This window comes from Bison bison, unplaced genomic scaffold (genome assembly GCF_000754665.1).
Source record: "Bison bison bison isolate TAMUID 2011002044 unplaced genomic scaffold, Bison_UMD1.0 scf7180017864193, whole genome shotgun sequence".
Lineage (NCBI taxonomy): Eukaryota > Metazoa > Chordata > Mammalia > Artiodactyla > Bovidae > Bison > Bison bison.
This window is the reverse complement of record NW_011494765.1, coordinates 3,861,342-3,877,309: the sequence shown is the minus strand read 5'-3', so window position 1 is coordinate 3,877,309 and position 15,968 is coordinate 3,861,342. Positions and strand designations below refer to the sequence as shown.

The 15,968-nt window shown below is 51.4% G+C and overlaps 1 protein-coding gene across 1 annotated transcript in view; it reads right to left on the bottom strand.

Moving 5' to 3' along the window:
- LMX1B (LIM homeobox transcription factor 1, beta) overlaps window positions 1-4,047 on the bottom strand; it is a 93,102-nt gene extending 89,055 nt beyond the window's left edge. The window contains exons 1-5 of the mRNA XM_010844119.1: window positions 4,008-4,047; window positions 3,503-3,617; window positions 2,587-2,738; window positions 1,979-2,112; window positions 1,037-1,355 (exon numbers count right to left, since the gene is read on the bottom strand). Of these exons, the coding sequence (XP_010842421.1) occupies window positions 1,037-1,355; window positions 1,979-2,112; window positions 2,587-2,738; window positions 3,503-3,617; window positions 4,008-4,047 (760 nt within the window). The remainder of the gene's footprint in view (window positions 1-1,036; window positions 1,356-1,978; window positions 2,113-2,586; window positions 2,739-3,502; window positions 3,618-4,007) is intronic.
- Window positions 4,048-15,968: the final 11,921 nt, after the last annotated feature.

Sequence of the window (15,968 nt, the reverse complement as noted above, 5' to 3'; positions counted from 1 at the left end):
GCGCTGCGCTGGGCCCCCGAGTGCGGACCCGGGCGCCCCCGGCCAGGCCGAGCGCCCCGCGGGTCCCTCGCAGAAGTTTGGGTCGCCTTCGAAACAAATCCTTCTGCCCCACCCCCTTGAAAAATTGATTTGGGAGTTGGGGAATGAAAGCTTTTCTTTCTTTCTTTTTTTTTTCTTCCCTCTTCTTGCCTTCTTTATTATTAATATTTTGTAAAGCTTCAGTGCTAAGAGGAGTGGCCCTGAGAGAGGACAGACTCTTCACGGACGGCGGGGAGAGCAGCGGCTCCACCAGGAGACGGCGCCGACCCGCAGTGGCCGCCCGAGGGAGACCCCGACCGTCGGCCGAGGTAGGTCGCACCGGGCTGAGTTGGCTTCCCCCCGCACCCGCCCCCCGCCCCCAGCCACCCCCGGTGCCGGCGCCTTCCCGGATCTGGTGTGTTCCGTGGAGAGGGCTGGCTGCGGGGATCGAAGCTCGGGGACCGGCGGGCAAGAGGGAAGGGCTGCTGGCCCAGGACTTGCCAAAGCCCTGACCCGGGGTGGGGGGAGTGGGATTTGGCTCCAGATTTGGGGGTGGGGGTCCGGGAAAGCTTCAGACGTGGCAGAGAGTGGGTGGACGGGTGAGCGAAGATCTGAGAAGGGCCCCCGGGATGAAGAATGGGAACACGGGCGGGCCAGAAAGGTGAGGCCGGGCTGCAGGCGACATAGAGTTTAGAAGATGGTTAGGAGTGAGAAAGCGATAGTGCCTAGGGGTGGGGACAATTCCTGGCCTCGCAGGATTGACAGTGAGTGGCAGGGGTAGAAGGTGGTGGCCCCAGGGTCGCGGAGGACGTGAGTTGGAGAGCGCGAAGGAAACCGGATTGATCGCTGGAATATAAGCTACCTTGGGTGGCTGAGGGACCCTGCTGGGGGTCAGTAGGCCATACCCGGCAGGGACAGGGCCCTGGCCAGTCTGGGCAGAGTGGGCCTCGGCACCGGGAAAGGAGAGGCCGCCGAGAATGAGCGGCCGACTCGGGCGCCCGCCCGGCCTGGCTCCCACGGGTCTGGCACCCGCACTCCGCACGCAGGCCGCTGCGTCCGGCTGCGGCGTACCGCTCCCGGGCCGGCTGTGTCTTCGGCTCCCGGGGTCCCCACGGAGGCACGGCTCGCCCGGGAGCAGGGGGGCCGACGCGGCCCGGGGGCAGGCGCAGGTTGACCCTGCGCGCCGCTGGGGGCAGCCTGGGCCCCTCCCGGAGCGGAGCAGCGGCGCGGAGCGGGGCGGGGGCGGAGGGCAAGGGAGGCGGGTCCCCTGACCCCGCTGGAGGCGAGAGGGCGGATCGGATTTGAAGCCTGCGGGAGGCTTGGTAAGAAGTGGCCCCCTGTGCCGCGGGGCCCCGCGGAGGAGCCCGGCTTTGTGGAGGATTAGAAAGCTCCCTCCCTATCCCAATACCTGCGTGTATGTCGGTGGGTATCTGCGTGTGTGTGTGTGTCTGTGCGTTTCGATGCTCCCGTCTCTGAGGTTCTGCCATGCTTGTGCACCCGTGTCTCTGTGCACAAATGATTTCTCTGCGTCCCTACAAATGTCTGGGCTCCGAGTATGTGATTCTGAATCCGTGTCTGATATCCCCGCATCCGTGTGTGTTTGGATGTGAGTCTGCTGGGCCTTCTGTGTCTCCATATAGTTAGCGTTTTTGTAGGTCTTTGTGTGTGCCCCTGCGCCTGTCACGCTATGCGGGTCCCAAGGTCTTTGTATGACTCTCACCCTCCGTATTGTGTATGGGATCCTTTTCTGTTGGTGTCTTGGTGTCACCTTTGTGTGTCTGTGTGTACCTCCGAGTTTCCGAACGATTCATTGTGCTCGCGAGTCTCCGAGTTGTGTATGTCTTTGTGTCTCCGTGTTTTTCTTGATTTCTTGGCGTCTTTGTATGTCTGTATCCAGGACAGCGGATAAGTGGGTGTGGAGTTTCTCCCACAAGCCCTTGGTGCCCTGTCCTTGGGCAACCTGGAAACCCCAGGCCTTGAGCTCCCGAAGCCGGGCCTGGGCCTGGGCCTGGACTGTCCTTGCAGGGTGACTGGGACTGGGGGCGAGGCAGCGGCGGGTGAAGCCGGGTGGACTAGGCTCGGGCGCGCAGAGCCCTGGGCGCAGAGCCGGGCTCAGGGCTGGCGGACCGATCGGGCACATTCTGCCCTCTGCTGGCAGCGCTGCATTCTTGCACCCTCTGTCGGGGGACTGCTTGTAGGAGAGAGGGTCCTTGTTCCAGGCTCAGACCCTCTCCTCCTTCAGAGCGCACTTAGGAATTCTCTTCCATCACTTAGGAATCCTCTTCCATCACAGGTCCTGCAGGCCCACCCCAGACTCCAAATTCCGGGAACAGCAGGTCATCCCCTTCTTCCTGTTTCCCACTCCCGCCTTCCCTGTGCCGAGCCTCTTCTCCACATCTCTCTTATCCCCTTTGTCGGAATGGAGACCTCTGAGCTTCTGGGACTCTATGGCTGCTGTACAGAGTTGAGTCGGAACTGTGCCCAGGGTTGCATTCCCAGGGCGGCTCAAAGGCCGCATCTCCAAGCAGAAGGGTGAGCCGGCAACCCACCTTCAGGTACATGGCTCACCTGGCCCCCGGGCCGCACAGAATCTTGGCCCATCACCCTGTGCTCCTGCTGGCTTCGCAGCCCACACCACCAGGGCCAAGGTGGGTGCCCAGAGCTGTCGGCAGCCGCTGAGATTCGGGCTTGGACCCAGGCCGCAGTCTGCTGTCTCTGATCTGGGAGCGGGGTTGCTTAGGCCACAAACCTGGTTTCCCATCTCCTTCTCCTCCTCCTCCCGGTTTGCTGCGCATTAATTCCCCACCCCACCCCACCGTCTGGATCAACCCGTGGATCCTGTCCTTGCCTTTTGTCTCTGCTCCCCCACTCCCCTAGCTGAGTCCGCGGCGTCCCGGCTCCTTCGCGCTGTGCGCAGAGGCCCCAGGTCTCTTTCAAGCCCAGTTGTGGCTCCTGCGTCTCCCGACGGGCTTCCCCTGCTGAAAACTTGGCGGACTGTACTGTAGAAACGGGGCCTCGGCCCGAAGTTGGATACTGCCGGTAGCTGGCGAGTGCTGTCTTGCTCGGACCGGCCGGCCGACAGAAGCCGCCAATTCCTCCCCAGGGCGACCCCAGGCCCTCTGGCGATCCGGGATTCTCTTGGGCTTGGACTAAGGTGTCAGAAACAGCTTCAGGTTTTCTCCACCTAAGGGAAGACCCAGTCGACGGTGCGGAATCGCTTGGGAAGAAGCAAGAACTGAGATGGAAGCTGTAGGGCGGGAGTCTTAGCTCCCCAATTCTATGGACACCTCATTTCCCCTGAGCCTTTCTCTCTACCTCCTTGCTCCTTTCCTTAGGGCTTAGTGCTCCCGCCGCCTGCCTGCGTGCTACCAGCGGCCCACAAGCAGGGTCCTAGGACCCCTACCCTCTGGGCAGTGGAGCCCTGTCTGTTCTCCCCCAGCCGTGCTTCTGATCAGAGCCAGCCGTGAGTCCCCTCCCAGTTTACAGCCCCAGCTGGAAGCCAGAATCCTGGGCAGGAGTGGAGGACAGGGCGCGGCCCAGCCTGGTGCTGCACAGCTTGGAGGCGCGGGCGCCGGGCTGTGCGGATCTGAGATTCCACCCTGCCAGCCAGGGGTAGAGTCAGGGCTGCCAGAGCACGCAGACCCCATCCTGCCTTGCTTGCTGGCCACTGGCCCCTGAGATCCTCAGATGCGTGCATGTAGGAATGTGGGGGGAGCCAGCCTGGACCAGAGCTGAGGCCCCCAGCCAAGACCTAGGCTGGGGGCTGCTCCTCCCAGGACCTAGCCTGGGCTCTGAAGACCTGGGTGCTCAGGAAGTGAAGCAGGCAGGCACTGAAGGGGTTGAGTGTACCGGCCTCTGGAGCCAGATGTGATCACCCTTGACTCCTTGGATCACCGGCTGTACTTGACCCCCAGGACACAGGGGTCAAAGGCTCAGGTCTCTTCTCAGCTAGCAGAGAGATGCATGTGTGTGATAAGTAATCTGGTCACCTTCCCGCAGCCCAGGGAAGAGGGTCTGTGGTCTTCCCATGTCTGCGGAGAGCTCAGAGACCCTGAGTCCCGTGGAGGTGCCCAGAGGGATGACTGGAGTGGGGGTGCGGTTTCCAAGTGTGTGGGGGGTCCCTCTGACTCAGGACTGGGAGCAGGCCTCACTCTCCCATCTGGGGTTTTCTAGACTGAGGCGGCAGGGGACAAGACTTTAGTTAGAACTTGCTGGTGAGGCACAGTGTGTGTGGCTCCGAGGCTGTGTGCGGGTGTGTATCCGTGTGCAATGTGGGGTCTATCCAGCCCCAGCACCATCCTCAACCAGCTGGTGGGGGGGGTCTCTGGCCACGGACTCATGACTTTTCAGCACAAGGTCTGGGTTACTAGTCATGAGATTTCTCCTTGGTGGGTCAGGAGATCCTGACTCAGGATTGCAGATCGAAAGGCTGCTTTGAGCCCTCAGGGCTGGAGAGGGACAGTGCCCCAGTCAGGTGGCCCAGGGCTGAGATCTCTCACTGGCCAAGCAGTGGGTTAGAACTGGGGTGAAGAGCAGGTCTCAGGAAGTCCCCCCAGATCTGGTTTAGGACCTCCAGAAGGCCCTCCCCTCACTCTGTACTGCAACTTCCTCATCTGTAAAGTGGGCGTAATAGCCTGAATTCCCGCAGGGCCGTTGGGAGAATGGACTACAAGTGCTCACCACAGTGCCTGGCACATAGTGCGTCTCCACTCAGATATCTGGAGGAAAGAGAGTCCCCAGGACTTAGGGGAGACTGCAGCTGCCTCCTTCCTGCCCAAACGCATGCTGAGCTCAACAATCTATCTTCCTTTAGGGGAGGTGAAACTCAGGTCCAGGCAGCTGTGGGCCGGGTCCAGGAGACCCCCTGCCTCCAGCCCAGGCAGTGCCCAGACAGCCCAGCACAGTCTCAGCCTTCACTCCTTGCTTTGGCTGTGGAGCCCAGGCTGAGGGGTTTTTTAGACGGCAACAAAATTAGGGGCTTCAGCCCAATGCATCGAAGCTGTCCGTGTGGGACTCCCAAGGTGCCATTTATATTTATTTCCTAAAAGGCACTTTCCTCAAGAATCTTTGCATTTCTTGCCAAATGGACAGCCTGGGGTATTTCAGCGGCTCCTATAGAACCGGGGCTTCCCTGATGGAGGACCTGAGCCAGAACAAAGAAAAGGCCCAGGACCATATTTCGAGCCATAAAACCCCCATTAGGACACTTACGAATAACTCGCAGAAAGACATTTTATATGAATTGGACCCAAATTCACAAAAGCAAGAAAGTTCATTGGTCTCCACCCCGAGGGTCCGTGACTGGGGAAGGGGGGCTGGGTGTGATGCAGGGGCCAGCGCCCAGCCTATTTGATCTTTATCTTAAATCCACTTCAAAAGCGGGGGATCGGCAGAGCTGGAGGTTTGCCTCTTCCTGTAATTATTTGGTGTCTAGTAAAGTTTTTATGAGTGTCTGTGCAAATAAATGCATTTGATGTGCATTTGTTTTGGCTAGTGCCATTTTATATAGGAGGCGTGTGCGTCTTCTGTTGGCCCTCAGAAAAGAACGAGAGTGAAAATAAAAATAAAACCAAGATATCCGGCCCAGGCAGAGGGGCGGAGCCGAGGCCGTCCCCCTGCAGACCACCACCCTCTGCTGAGGGCTCATAGGAACCGGGGATGCCACCAAATAAGTTTTGTGGCATTTGGGTTTGCTGCATGGAGTTGCCCTGGGTTAGGAGGCGGGTTGGGTGAAGCACAGATTTTAGGAAGGCTTTTTTTGGAAACAGAACTCTGCCTGCCTTTTGATTACTGTCCTTTGGATATTCTTGGTGAAGAAAAATGAATAAAAAATAAGGGTGAGTTTTGCACGTGTCATGTTATCATCCAAGTGGCAGGGTAGACCTACTTCTCTGGAATTTGAGCTCAGCGGAATCTGGTGGAGAGGCAGGTCGAATGGGCATGTGGCTCCCCAGCCTTCTCAGCACAAGTTGACCAGGGTGACGCAGAATGGGCATTCCTCCTGTGTGGCCCGGGGAAGCCGGGGAGCTCCCTAAAGGCCAGGAGCCAGGTCAGGGGGTCAGGGGCTAGGAGCATCTGTGTCCCTGTCTCAGGTGTCCACCTGGTGCCTGAGAGGCCTGCAGGTGTGCTCAGGTTCGGTTCATGCTGGCTGTCTCTCCTCCCAGCCCTGTCGTCTTGATTTATTTGTTCTCAAATTATTTTAGCATTTTTATTGAAGTATGATATGGCTCAGGGGTGAAGAATCTGCCAGCCAAGCAGGAGATTTGGGTTTGATCTGTGGGTCAGGAAGATCCACTGGAGAAGGAAGTGACAAACCCACTCCAGTACTCTTGCCTGGGAAATCCCGTGTATAGAGGAGCCTGGTGGGCTACAGTCCATGGGGTCTCAAGAATCAGACACAACTTAGTGACTAAACAACAACAACAAAAACATGCAGAGAAGTGCACAATGCATAAAATTATGAAGGGGACACACTTATGCCCCCAAGACCCTAATCAAGAGAGGAAATGTTCTGGCTATGCAGAATGTCTCCGCAGCCCTACTCCCAGGCACTGCCCACCCCCTTCATGAAGGAAACTGCTATCTGGTTTCTATCACCATACATGAGTTTTGTCTGGTTTTGAATTTTATATGTGCAGAGTCATAGAGTATGTACATCTTAACCATATTTTAATCATGGGGTTTTGCATGAAAATGGGGATTTTTCTCCTGAAAATCCAGAGGTCTGCTTATCTTGGATCCTTATTCCAGTGGGGTGTTGATAATCTGGAGCTGAATTGTGCCCTCCCCCAGCCCCTAATTAACCCCTACACACCCATCCCCTTCAGTTTGTCAGAGAGTGTATGAATTGGTGACTCCTGCTATAAAACCTGTGGCTTCTCCCCTGCTCTTCAGCCCCTTCCCCCAAAGGAATTACTTTATGTACACTGGGGAAGTGGATTCAGAGTCTTATCCTAGTCCCTCCATCCATATCCAATATCCTCTGAGGTAGAAATCATGAGACCTTTTAACAGGTGAGGAAATCAGCACCTCAGAGAGGTGAGGTCACTTGCCCGGGGTCACACAGCATTCTAAGTGTCAGATCTTGGATTCAAACCTGGATTGGCCAGACCCCAAACCTCAGGCTCTTGTCGCCTCCCCACATGGCTCCCCTGGGCATCCCGGCCCAGGCGTGAACAATCCCCCTCTGCCTCCTTCCAGCAGGGAGGAAGCTGGACTTTTTCCAAAGGAAACGCTGGGAAACACAAAACCCAAAACAGAAAACAGGGCAGGGATGGTTCCCAGGCCCCAGCAGCCTAACCTCGAGGGATGCAAGTCTAGTCTGGGAAGGGCTGGTCTGGACGGGTGCAGCCTCCCAGATGCAGCCAGGGAGGGCGGCATTGTGCCAGTCACTGAGTATCCAGCACACACCAGGCGCTTCCTGTATGTTGTTCCCGAAGATTCACAAGGTGCCTATGAGGTATGTGATGTTATTTAGCCCCACTTTACAGATGAGAAAACTGAGGTTCAGCGAGGTCACATTTCTTGCCTTGAACTACGAATGTGTGAGTGGTATGCCTTTGTGCCACACTGGCTCAACCCTCTTATCTGGTCCCCCTCCAGTCTCCTGTTACGATGGAGGTGCACCCAGGTATGTCCTCTTGGGTGCACAAAGGTTTCTGGAGTTTGCCTGACTTAGTCTGAGGCTTAGTTTCAGGAGCAATGTGATACTTCATTGGACCTCGGTTTCTTCATCTAGGAAATGGGGATAGTATTACTATTCATTACTATTTGGAGGTTCAACAAGACCTATGGGCTTTTGAGTCTGGAAGAATTGGAGGTGGCCTGTTGGAGGCGGGGGCAAGAGTGTCACTGGATATGCAAAGGTCCTGAGGTGGGAAAGAACTCGATCCATTGGACGCCCGAATGGCTGGGTCAGAGGAAGGCCATGGCTGCAGGTGTGGACAGGAGTCTGACCGCAGGACATCCTAGGTCACGACGAGGAGTGTGGACTTGAACCCAAGGGCAGCAGGGAGCCATGGGAGGGCTTGAACAACATCATGCCACAGTCAAGTTTGTTTTTTAGGAAGATCTTTCTGGCTGTGATGAAGGGTGAGACCATAGGCGAGAGGCCAAGTGACGAGGCCTTTGGGTTTCAATATCCCTTTTGTATGGAATGAGGTTGGGCGGTCCGCAGAGCAGACCTTATCCTCTAATTTCCCATAGAGGTTGTGTTTCCAGATTCAGGGTTTCATGTTACACAGAGTTATTCTTTCTGGAATGTGTCCCCCGAGCAACCCCGCTGGACCCTTTGTGGAAGGAGGGGCTCTTCTGAATGCAAAATGCACTTTTATGCAAAAAAGTAGAGCATTGCAGTGCTGGGCCTTGGCGGTGTCTGTCCCTGAAACCATCCAGCAACCAACAGATGAAACAGTGTTTTAGGAGTTGGGACAGGCTGCAAACACCAATAATAACAGTAATAGTAATGATGATAGCAACTAACCTGTATTGATGACCATTCCAGGCTTTTGTGAAGTCTCTAACATCTGTGATCTTGTGCGTGCCTGCGTGCATGCTAAATCGCTTCAGTCATATCTGACTCTTTACAACCCTATGGACTGTAGCTCACCAGGCTCCTCTGTCCATGGGATGCTCCAGGCAAGAATACTGAAATGGGTTGCCATGCCCTCCTTCAGGGGATCTTCCCGACCCAGGGATCAAACCCATGTCTCCTATGTCTCCTGCATTGCCAGGCAGGTTCTTTACCACTAGTGCCACCTGGGAAGGCCCTGTGATCTCATGATATCCTAAAATAAGCCTGTGAGGTAGCGGCACTGATACCCATTATACAGATGAGGAAAGCGAGGCCCAGAGTAGGGAAATGCCTGCTCGTGGTTACTGAGTGGTAGAACCAGGGCAGTAGCCACTGCCCTTATGCTGCCACTTGTGGGTGCTGGGCCGCCCCAGAAGGGTGGCGAGCTGGTGTGTTGTAGAACTCTGTGGCATCCAGACAGCCCTGCAGCTGTTCCCAGTGTGCAGAAAAGCCAGAGAATTGCAACCTGGCACCCTGGCCTCCACCTTCACTTCAGCCCACATAATCTGCCCGGCAGTTATTCTCCCTGGAAGAGCTTGGCAATTCAGGCTTTCCAAACCTAGGAAAAGCCTCCAAGTCTACAATCCTCCCAATGGGCTCTAAGGCTTCTTGGCCTGTGTCCACCCCCTGGCCTCAGCCCTACCTCCTTCCCCTCCACTCTGCATTACTCTCTAAAACTGTTGGCCTTATTTCAGCTTCTCAGACAGCTCTACTCTCTCCTGCCTGCAGGCTCTGAACAGGCTGTTCCCTTTGCCTGGCAGGCTTTCTCCATTCCGTTTTCCTAGCTTACTCCTATTCATCCTTTTGGACTCAGTGTAAATGTCACCACCTCCCAGAAGCCTTCCTTCACTTCTTGGACTAGCTTAGGTCTTCCTCTTATGTGTTTTCAGCAATGTGTATTTCTTCATCATGGGGCAATGGGTTATCTGTCTTCCCCACTCTTCAACAGTCCCGCGGTCTCAGGAAGGAGAGATGGGGAGGACTTCCTCGATGGATGGGGATGGAAGGGGATCTGTAAGATGGGGAGGGGACAAGGGCTCTTGAAATATAACATGGGCCATATTGTGCTTGCTCAGTGGTTGAAGATGCATGTCTCCCACATAGACCAGCTGACGACTCAAGGCAAGAAATCACTTCTCATGGCATGAGATGAGGCTGATTGCACTGAATAATTGCCCCAGTTTGTCCCTTTTCACTGCCCTTCCCTCTGCCAGGGAGCCCTAAGGATGTGGGAGAAGAAAACCTGGACTCACAGCCCAGGCTGGAAAACATGCGAATGGAGACCTGGGCTTGCTAGATTCTAGGGGACGGTGGAATGGTCTGGGGAGACTGCAGCAGCAGAGTTGGGGGTGGGGAGGAGCTTAAAGGCCTAAGGATGGGGGTGAAAGATGGTGAGGTAAGGAGAGGCTGTTCTTTGTTTATAGAATTCTTTTTTTCTTTTTTAAATTAAAAAGTATTTTTAAGATTGAGGTATAGTTGATATGGGGCTTCCCTCATAGCTCAGTTGGTAAAGAGTCCACCTGTGATGCAGGAGACCCCGATTCGATTCCTGGGTTGAGAAGATCCACTGGAGAAGGGATAGTCTACCTGCTCCAGTATTCTTGGGCTTCCCTTGTGGCTCAGCTGGTAAAGAACCCACCTGCAATGTGGGAGACCTGGGTTCTCTTCCTGGGTCGGGAAGATCCCCTGGAGAAAGGAAAGGCTACCCACTCCAGTATTCTGGCCTGGAGAATTCCATGGACTAAGTCCATGGGATCGCAAAGAGTTGGACATGACTGAGCTACTTGAACTTCACTATAGTTGATTCCCTTGTAGCTCGGACAGTAAAGCGTCTGCCCGCAATGCGGGAGACCCGGGTTCGATCCCTGGGTCGGGAAGATCCCCTGGAGAGGGAAATGGCAACCCACTCCAGTACTCTTGCCTAGAAAATTCCATGGATGGAGGAGCCTGGTGGGCTACAGTCTGTGGGGTCTCAAAGAGTCGGACACGACTGAGCAACTTCACTTCACTTCACTTCATAGTTGATATGGGCTTCCTAGGTGGCGCTAGTGGTAAAGAACCCGCCTGCCACTGCAGGAAACATAAGAGACGAGTTTGATCCTTGGACGGGGAAGATTACCTGAAGGAGGGCTTGGCCACCCACTCCAGTATTCTTGCCTGGAGAATCCCATGGACAGAGGAGCCCGACGGGCCACAGTCCATGGGGTCCCAAAGACTCGGACACGACCGAAGCACCTTAGCACACATAGTTGATATACCTGGGGACTCTTTTATTTTTATTTTTCCAAGTGGGGTTTGTTTAATGAGATCTTTTGGTTACATAGGTTAGATATTGGTTTTGTTTTTGTTCTCTGGCCGAATAGCATGCAGGATCTTCATTCCACAACCTGAGATCGAATCCATCACCCCTGCAGTGGAAGCATGGAGTCCTAACCACTGAACCGTCAGGGAATGTCCCTACCTAAGGCTTCTTGATGGCAACCACAGAGGCAACTCCTAGGGGTGGGGTGGTGCCTCACACAGTGCAAGGGGACGAGAAGAGATAGCCAGGAGCCTGGTCCCTTCATAAGCACCCCGTGCATGGTGATGACCATCGGATTTCACCCGTGGGGCCTCAGGCCTTTGTCTGCCACTGCTGAGCAGAGGCCAGATTCCCATGGAAGGAGCTCATTGTGGGAGCAATTGGAGGGTGACAGCCCAGAGGGGACCCCCCAAAAGGAAAACTGTATTTTCAGGGTGTTAGGGCACAACAGCAATTTAAAAAATCTGTTTCCAACCATTTCTTTCAGAAACTCATTTCTTTTTAATAAAGGAACATTAAGAAGCGTAACACAAACAGAAGCATTTTAGACAATAAATGTTTTCTGTGTTTAGGAAGCTCCCCACGGGGGAGACAGAGGCTTTGTGGGAGTTTTGGGGCCCTGAGCTCCAGGTTCTAGTCTATATGGGAGCCCAGAACCGTCCTGGCTGCCCAAGGAGAGCCAGGTTGAGGGAACGGCAGTGACAGGAGATGGTTCCACTGTGTCCTGAACACGTGAGGAGGAAGGGTGAGCACCCTTGTTGTGGTCCAGTTGCTCATTCATGTCCGACTCTTTGCAGCCCCATGGACTGCAGCACACCAGGCTTTCCTGTCCTTCACTATCTCCCTGAGTTTGCTTAGATTTATGTTCATTGAGTCGGTGATGCTATGTAACCGTCTCATCCTCTGTCATCCCCTTCTCCTCCTGCCTTCAATCTTTCCTAGCATCAGGGTCTTTTCTAATGAGTCAGCCCTTTGCCTCAGATGGCCAAAGTATTGGAACTTCAGCTTTAGCATCAGTCCTTCCAATGAATATTCAGGGTTGATTTCCTTTAGGAGTGACTCTCAGTCACTCACAGTCCAAGGGACTCTCAAGGATCTTCTCCAGTACCACATTCAAAAGCATCAGTTCTTCGGTGCTCAACTTCCTTTAAGGTCCAACTCTCACATCCATACATGACTACTGGAAAAGTCATAGGCTTGACTATATGGACTTTTGTTGACAAAGTAATGTCTCTGCTTTTTAAAATGCTGTCTATGTTTGTCATAGATTTTCTTCCAAGGAGCAAGCATCTTTTAATTTCATGGCTGCAGTCACTGTCTGCAGTGATTTTGGAGCCCAAGAAAATAAAATTCATCACTGCTTCCACTTCTTCCACATTTGCCTAATGAGAAGATTACCCTCCAATGTTTTTGGCCAATTTAAGTATAGGAGCTCAAGACAATGAAACTTTCAAATGGCTACTTAAAATATTAATATTACGAGTTGGGTATTATCTGTAAAATTGTAATCAAAAATTTTATTATAATTTTGGATGTTTATAGCAGTAACCTAGTAAATGGGTTAAGAAGCGATAGTAAATATAAATATTGCTTTTTCTTACAGTTTGTGACATAGTGTAATTTTAGACTCCTCACTTGACTTTCTTCCTTTTTTAAATTATTTTTTAATTGTGTGAAAATTTACCATTTAACTATTTTTGTGTACAATGGCCTTAAGTATATTCACATTGGTTGTGGAGCCATCACCCTTTTCCAGAACTCTTTTCATTGCAGAACTGAAACTCTGTCCACATCAAACAATAATTTCTTCTTCTCTCCTTCTCTGACTCCCTTGGCAACCACCATTCAACATTCTGTCTTTTATGAATTTGACTCCTCTAGGTATCTCATTCGGAGAAGGCAATGGCACCCCACTCCAGTACTTTTGCCTGGAAAATCCCATGGACGGAGGAACCTGGTAGGCTGCAGTCCACGGGGTCGCTAAGAGTCGGACATGACTGAGCGACTTCACTTTCACTTTTTCACTTTCATGCATTGGAGAAGGAAATGGCAACCCACTCCAGTGTTCTTGCCTGGAGAATCCCAGGGACAGGGGAGCCTGGTGGGCTGCCGTCTATGGGGTCTCGCAGAGTCGGACACGACTGAAGTGACTTAGCAGCAGTAGCAGCAGTAGGTATCTCATTAGGTGGAATCATACATATTTGTCCATTTACGAATGGCTTATTCCACTTAACATAATGCCCTTGAGGCTCATCTGTGTTATAGCATGTGTCAGAAATCCCTTCCTAAGACTGAATGATATTCCATTGTGCATATATACGCCACATTTTGTTTATCCATTTCTCATTTGTCTTGAGTTGCTTCCACCTCTTTGCTAAGGTGAATAATGTGGCTATGAACATGAGTATACAAATATCTCTTCAAATTCCCACTTTCAATTCTTTTGAGTATAGACCCAGAATTGGAACTGCTGTATCATATGGTGATTCTATTATTATTATTTTTAGGAACCGCCATGCTGGTTTCCACAGTGGCTGCACCATTTGGCATTCCCACCAGCAGTGCACCAGGGTTCCAATTTCTCCATGTCATCCGTTTTTGATAGTAGTATCCTAATGGATGTGAGATGGTATCATGGTACTTTTGATTTACATGTCCCTAATAAATAGTGCGACTGAACAGTGATAACAACGAATAGCCATGCTAAGCGTTTTTTCATGAGCTCATTGGTCATTTGTATATCTGCTTTGGAGAAATGTCTATCAAGTCTTTTCCTCATGTTTGGTAGGGATCTTGGTTGTTGTGGAGTTGTTGTGCAGTTGCTCAGTTGTGTCTGAGTTTTTGTGACCCCACGGACTGCAGCACACCAGGCTCTTCTGTCCTCCACTATATCCTTGGGCTTGCTGTCTGTTGAGTCAGTGATGCCGTCCAACCATCTCATCCTCTGTCTCCTCCTTCTCCTCCTAATACATTCTGGATATTAACCCCTTATCAAATATATGATTTGCAAATATTTCTCACATCCAGTGGGTTGCATTTTTACTCTGTTGATTCAAGTCCTTCCATACACAGAAATTTTCAATTTTGAGGTTCAGTTTACCTATTTTTGCTTTTGTTGCCTGTGCTACACCTGCATTTTTGAGTCTGTGACCTTTGTCATTACAAAGCCACCTTTCAAAATGTCCAGCATCACTTTCCAGAGCACCTCTCATTACTTCTCTAAGTTGCTTGACAGACAAATTCATGATTAGTGTAGTAACTATGCCAGCCACAAATACTGATTGGCCACATATTATGGCACTAGGTTATACTTACTCTCCTTGTAGGTGCAAGTTCATAATCTGCAGAGCTGCTATATTGCATTGTAAAGTGAATTGTAAAAGGCTTGTTTGCAACAGTATCCAACCCCTATGTATGCCAGGCCACACTCCCGGGAGAAATTCTAAAGCTACACGAAATTACTTTATCTCCTTTAACCCATTTGTCAGCTTACTGCAATTAACATCCAAAATGAGCACCCAGTGAGGTCATTTCAGGCCAGTGTGTCTTCCCCAAACAACACACTATTGGTCAAACGAAATACTTGAGAGAATGACCCATAACACACCATGCTTTGGAAAGAGGCAAATATAAGGAATTGGGTGGGGGGAAAGCCTTACTTTATATTCTACCTATAAAATAATTAATATAAAATACTGACAATAATAGTAGCAGCAGAAATAACCACCATTTGTTACTCCAGCCTGGCACTGAGTTCATTGCTTCACACACATTCTCACGTGGAATCCACCCACCAGCCTTACGAGGAAGGAGCTCATGTTGTTCCCCATCTACAGATGGAGAAATTGAGGCTCAGGCAGGTGAAGACACATGCTGGGAGAGCTGGGATTTGAACCTGTGTCTTTCAGAACCTGAGCTCTTAAAAACTACATGATTCTGCTTTTATCCATCCCGTGCCAGGCTGTGAGTGCCCAGCACTGTAGGTGACCCAGAGGGGAGCCCGTTCAGAGTTGGCTGCCGGGCTGGGACCCACACTTGGCTTGGTTCCTTCTGCCTGCTGGTTGGTGGTCTGCCCCCAGGGTGCAGGCTGATACGGGAAGGGGGGATCACAGGAGGTTCTTCCTCACTTCTGCTCAGGCAGGTTAGAACCAACTCACCATCAGACACTTGGAAGATAAAAGAGAAGAAAGTTACCATTCAGGTCAGTTTCACACAAAGAGATGACAACATAAAAACATCAGAGGCACGGGAGACTCTGGGTTACCTCTTATTTTGTTAGAAGGAGCTAATATTTTTATTTTTGGTAAGCTTGTTTTTTTATTATGGAAAATTTCAAGCATACATAAAAGTCGAGAGAATAATATACCTATCACCCAGCTTCAACAATTATAACTCATGCCCAGTCTTGTTTTATCCATATTCTACCCCAGTTCCTCTATCCCAGTGGGCTATTTTGAAGCAATTCCAAGACCCTTTAACATCTCAACCATAGCAATTTGGCTATATCCTTCTAAAAGATAAGAAAATTTTTCTTTGACAGAGGAATGGATAAGGAAGATGTTGTTCTTACATACAACAGAATATTACTCAGCCATTAAAAAGAATGAAATAATACCATTTACAGCAACATGGATGTACCTAGAACACTGTCATGCTGAGTGAAATAAGTCAGACAGAGAAAGAGATATCCTATGATATCCCTTATATGCAGAATCTAAAAAGAAATGATACAAATGAACTTATTTACAATACAGAAACAGACTCACCGACTCAGAGAATGAACTCATTGTTATGGGGGGAAGGGTGGTGGGTAGAGATAGGGAGTTTGGGATGGACGTGTATACACTGCTGCATTTAAAAGGATAACCATCAGGGACCTACCAGATAGCACATGGACCTACTGTATAGCACAGGAAACTCTGCTCCATATTATGTGGCAGCCTGGATGGGAGAGGGGTTTGGAGGAGAATGGTTACATGTATATGTATGGCTGAGTCCCTTCGCTGTTCACCTGAAACTGTCACAACATCACAGCATTGTTTTTTATTTATTTTAATTGGAGCTAATTACTTTACA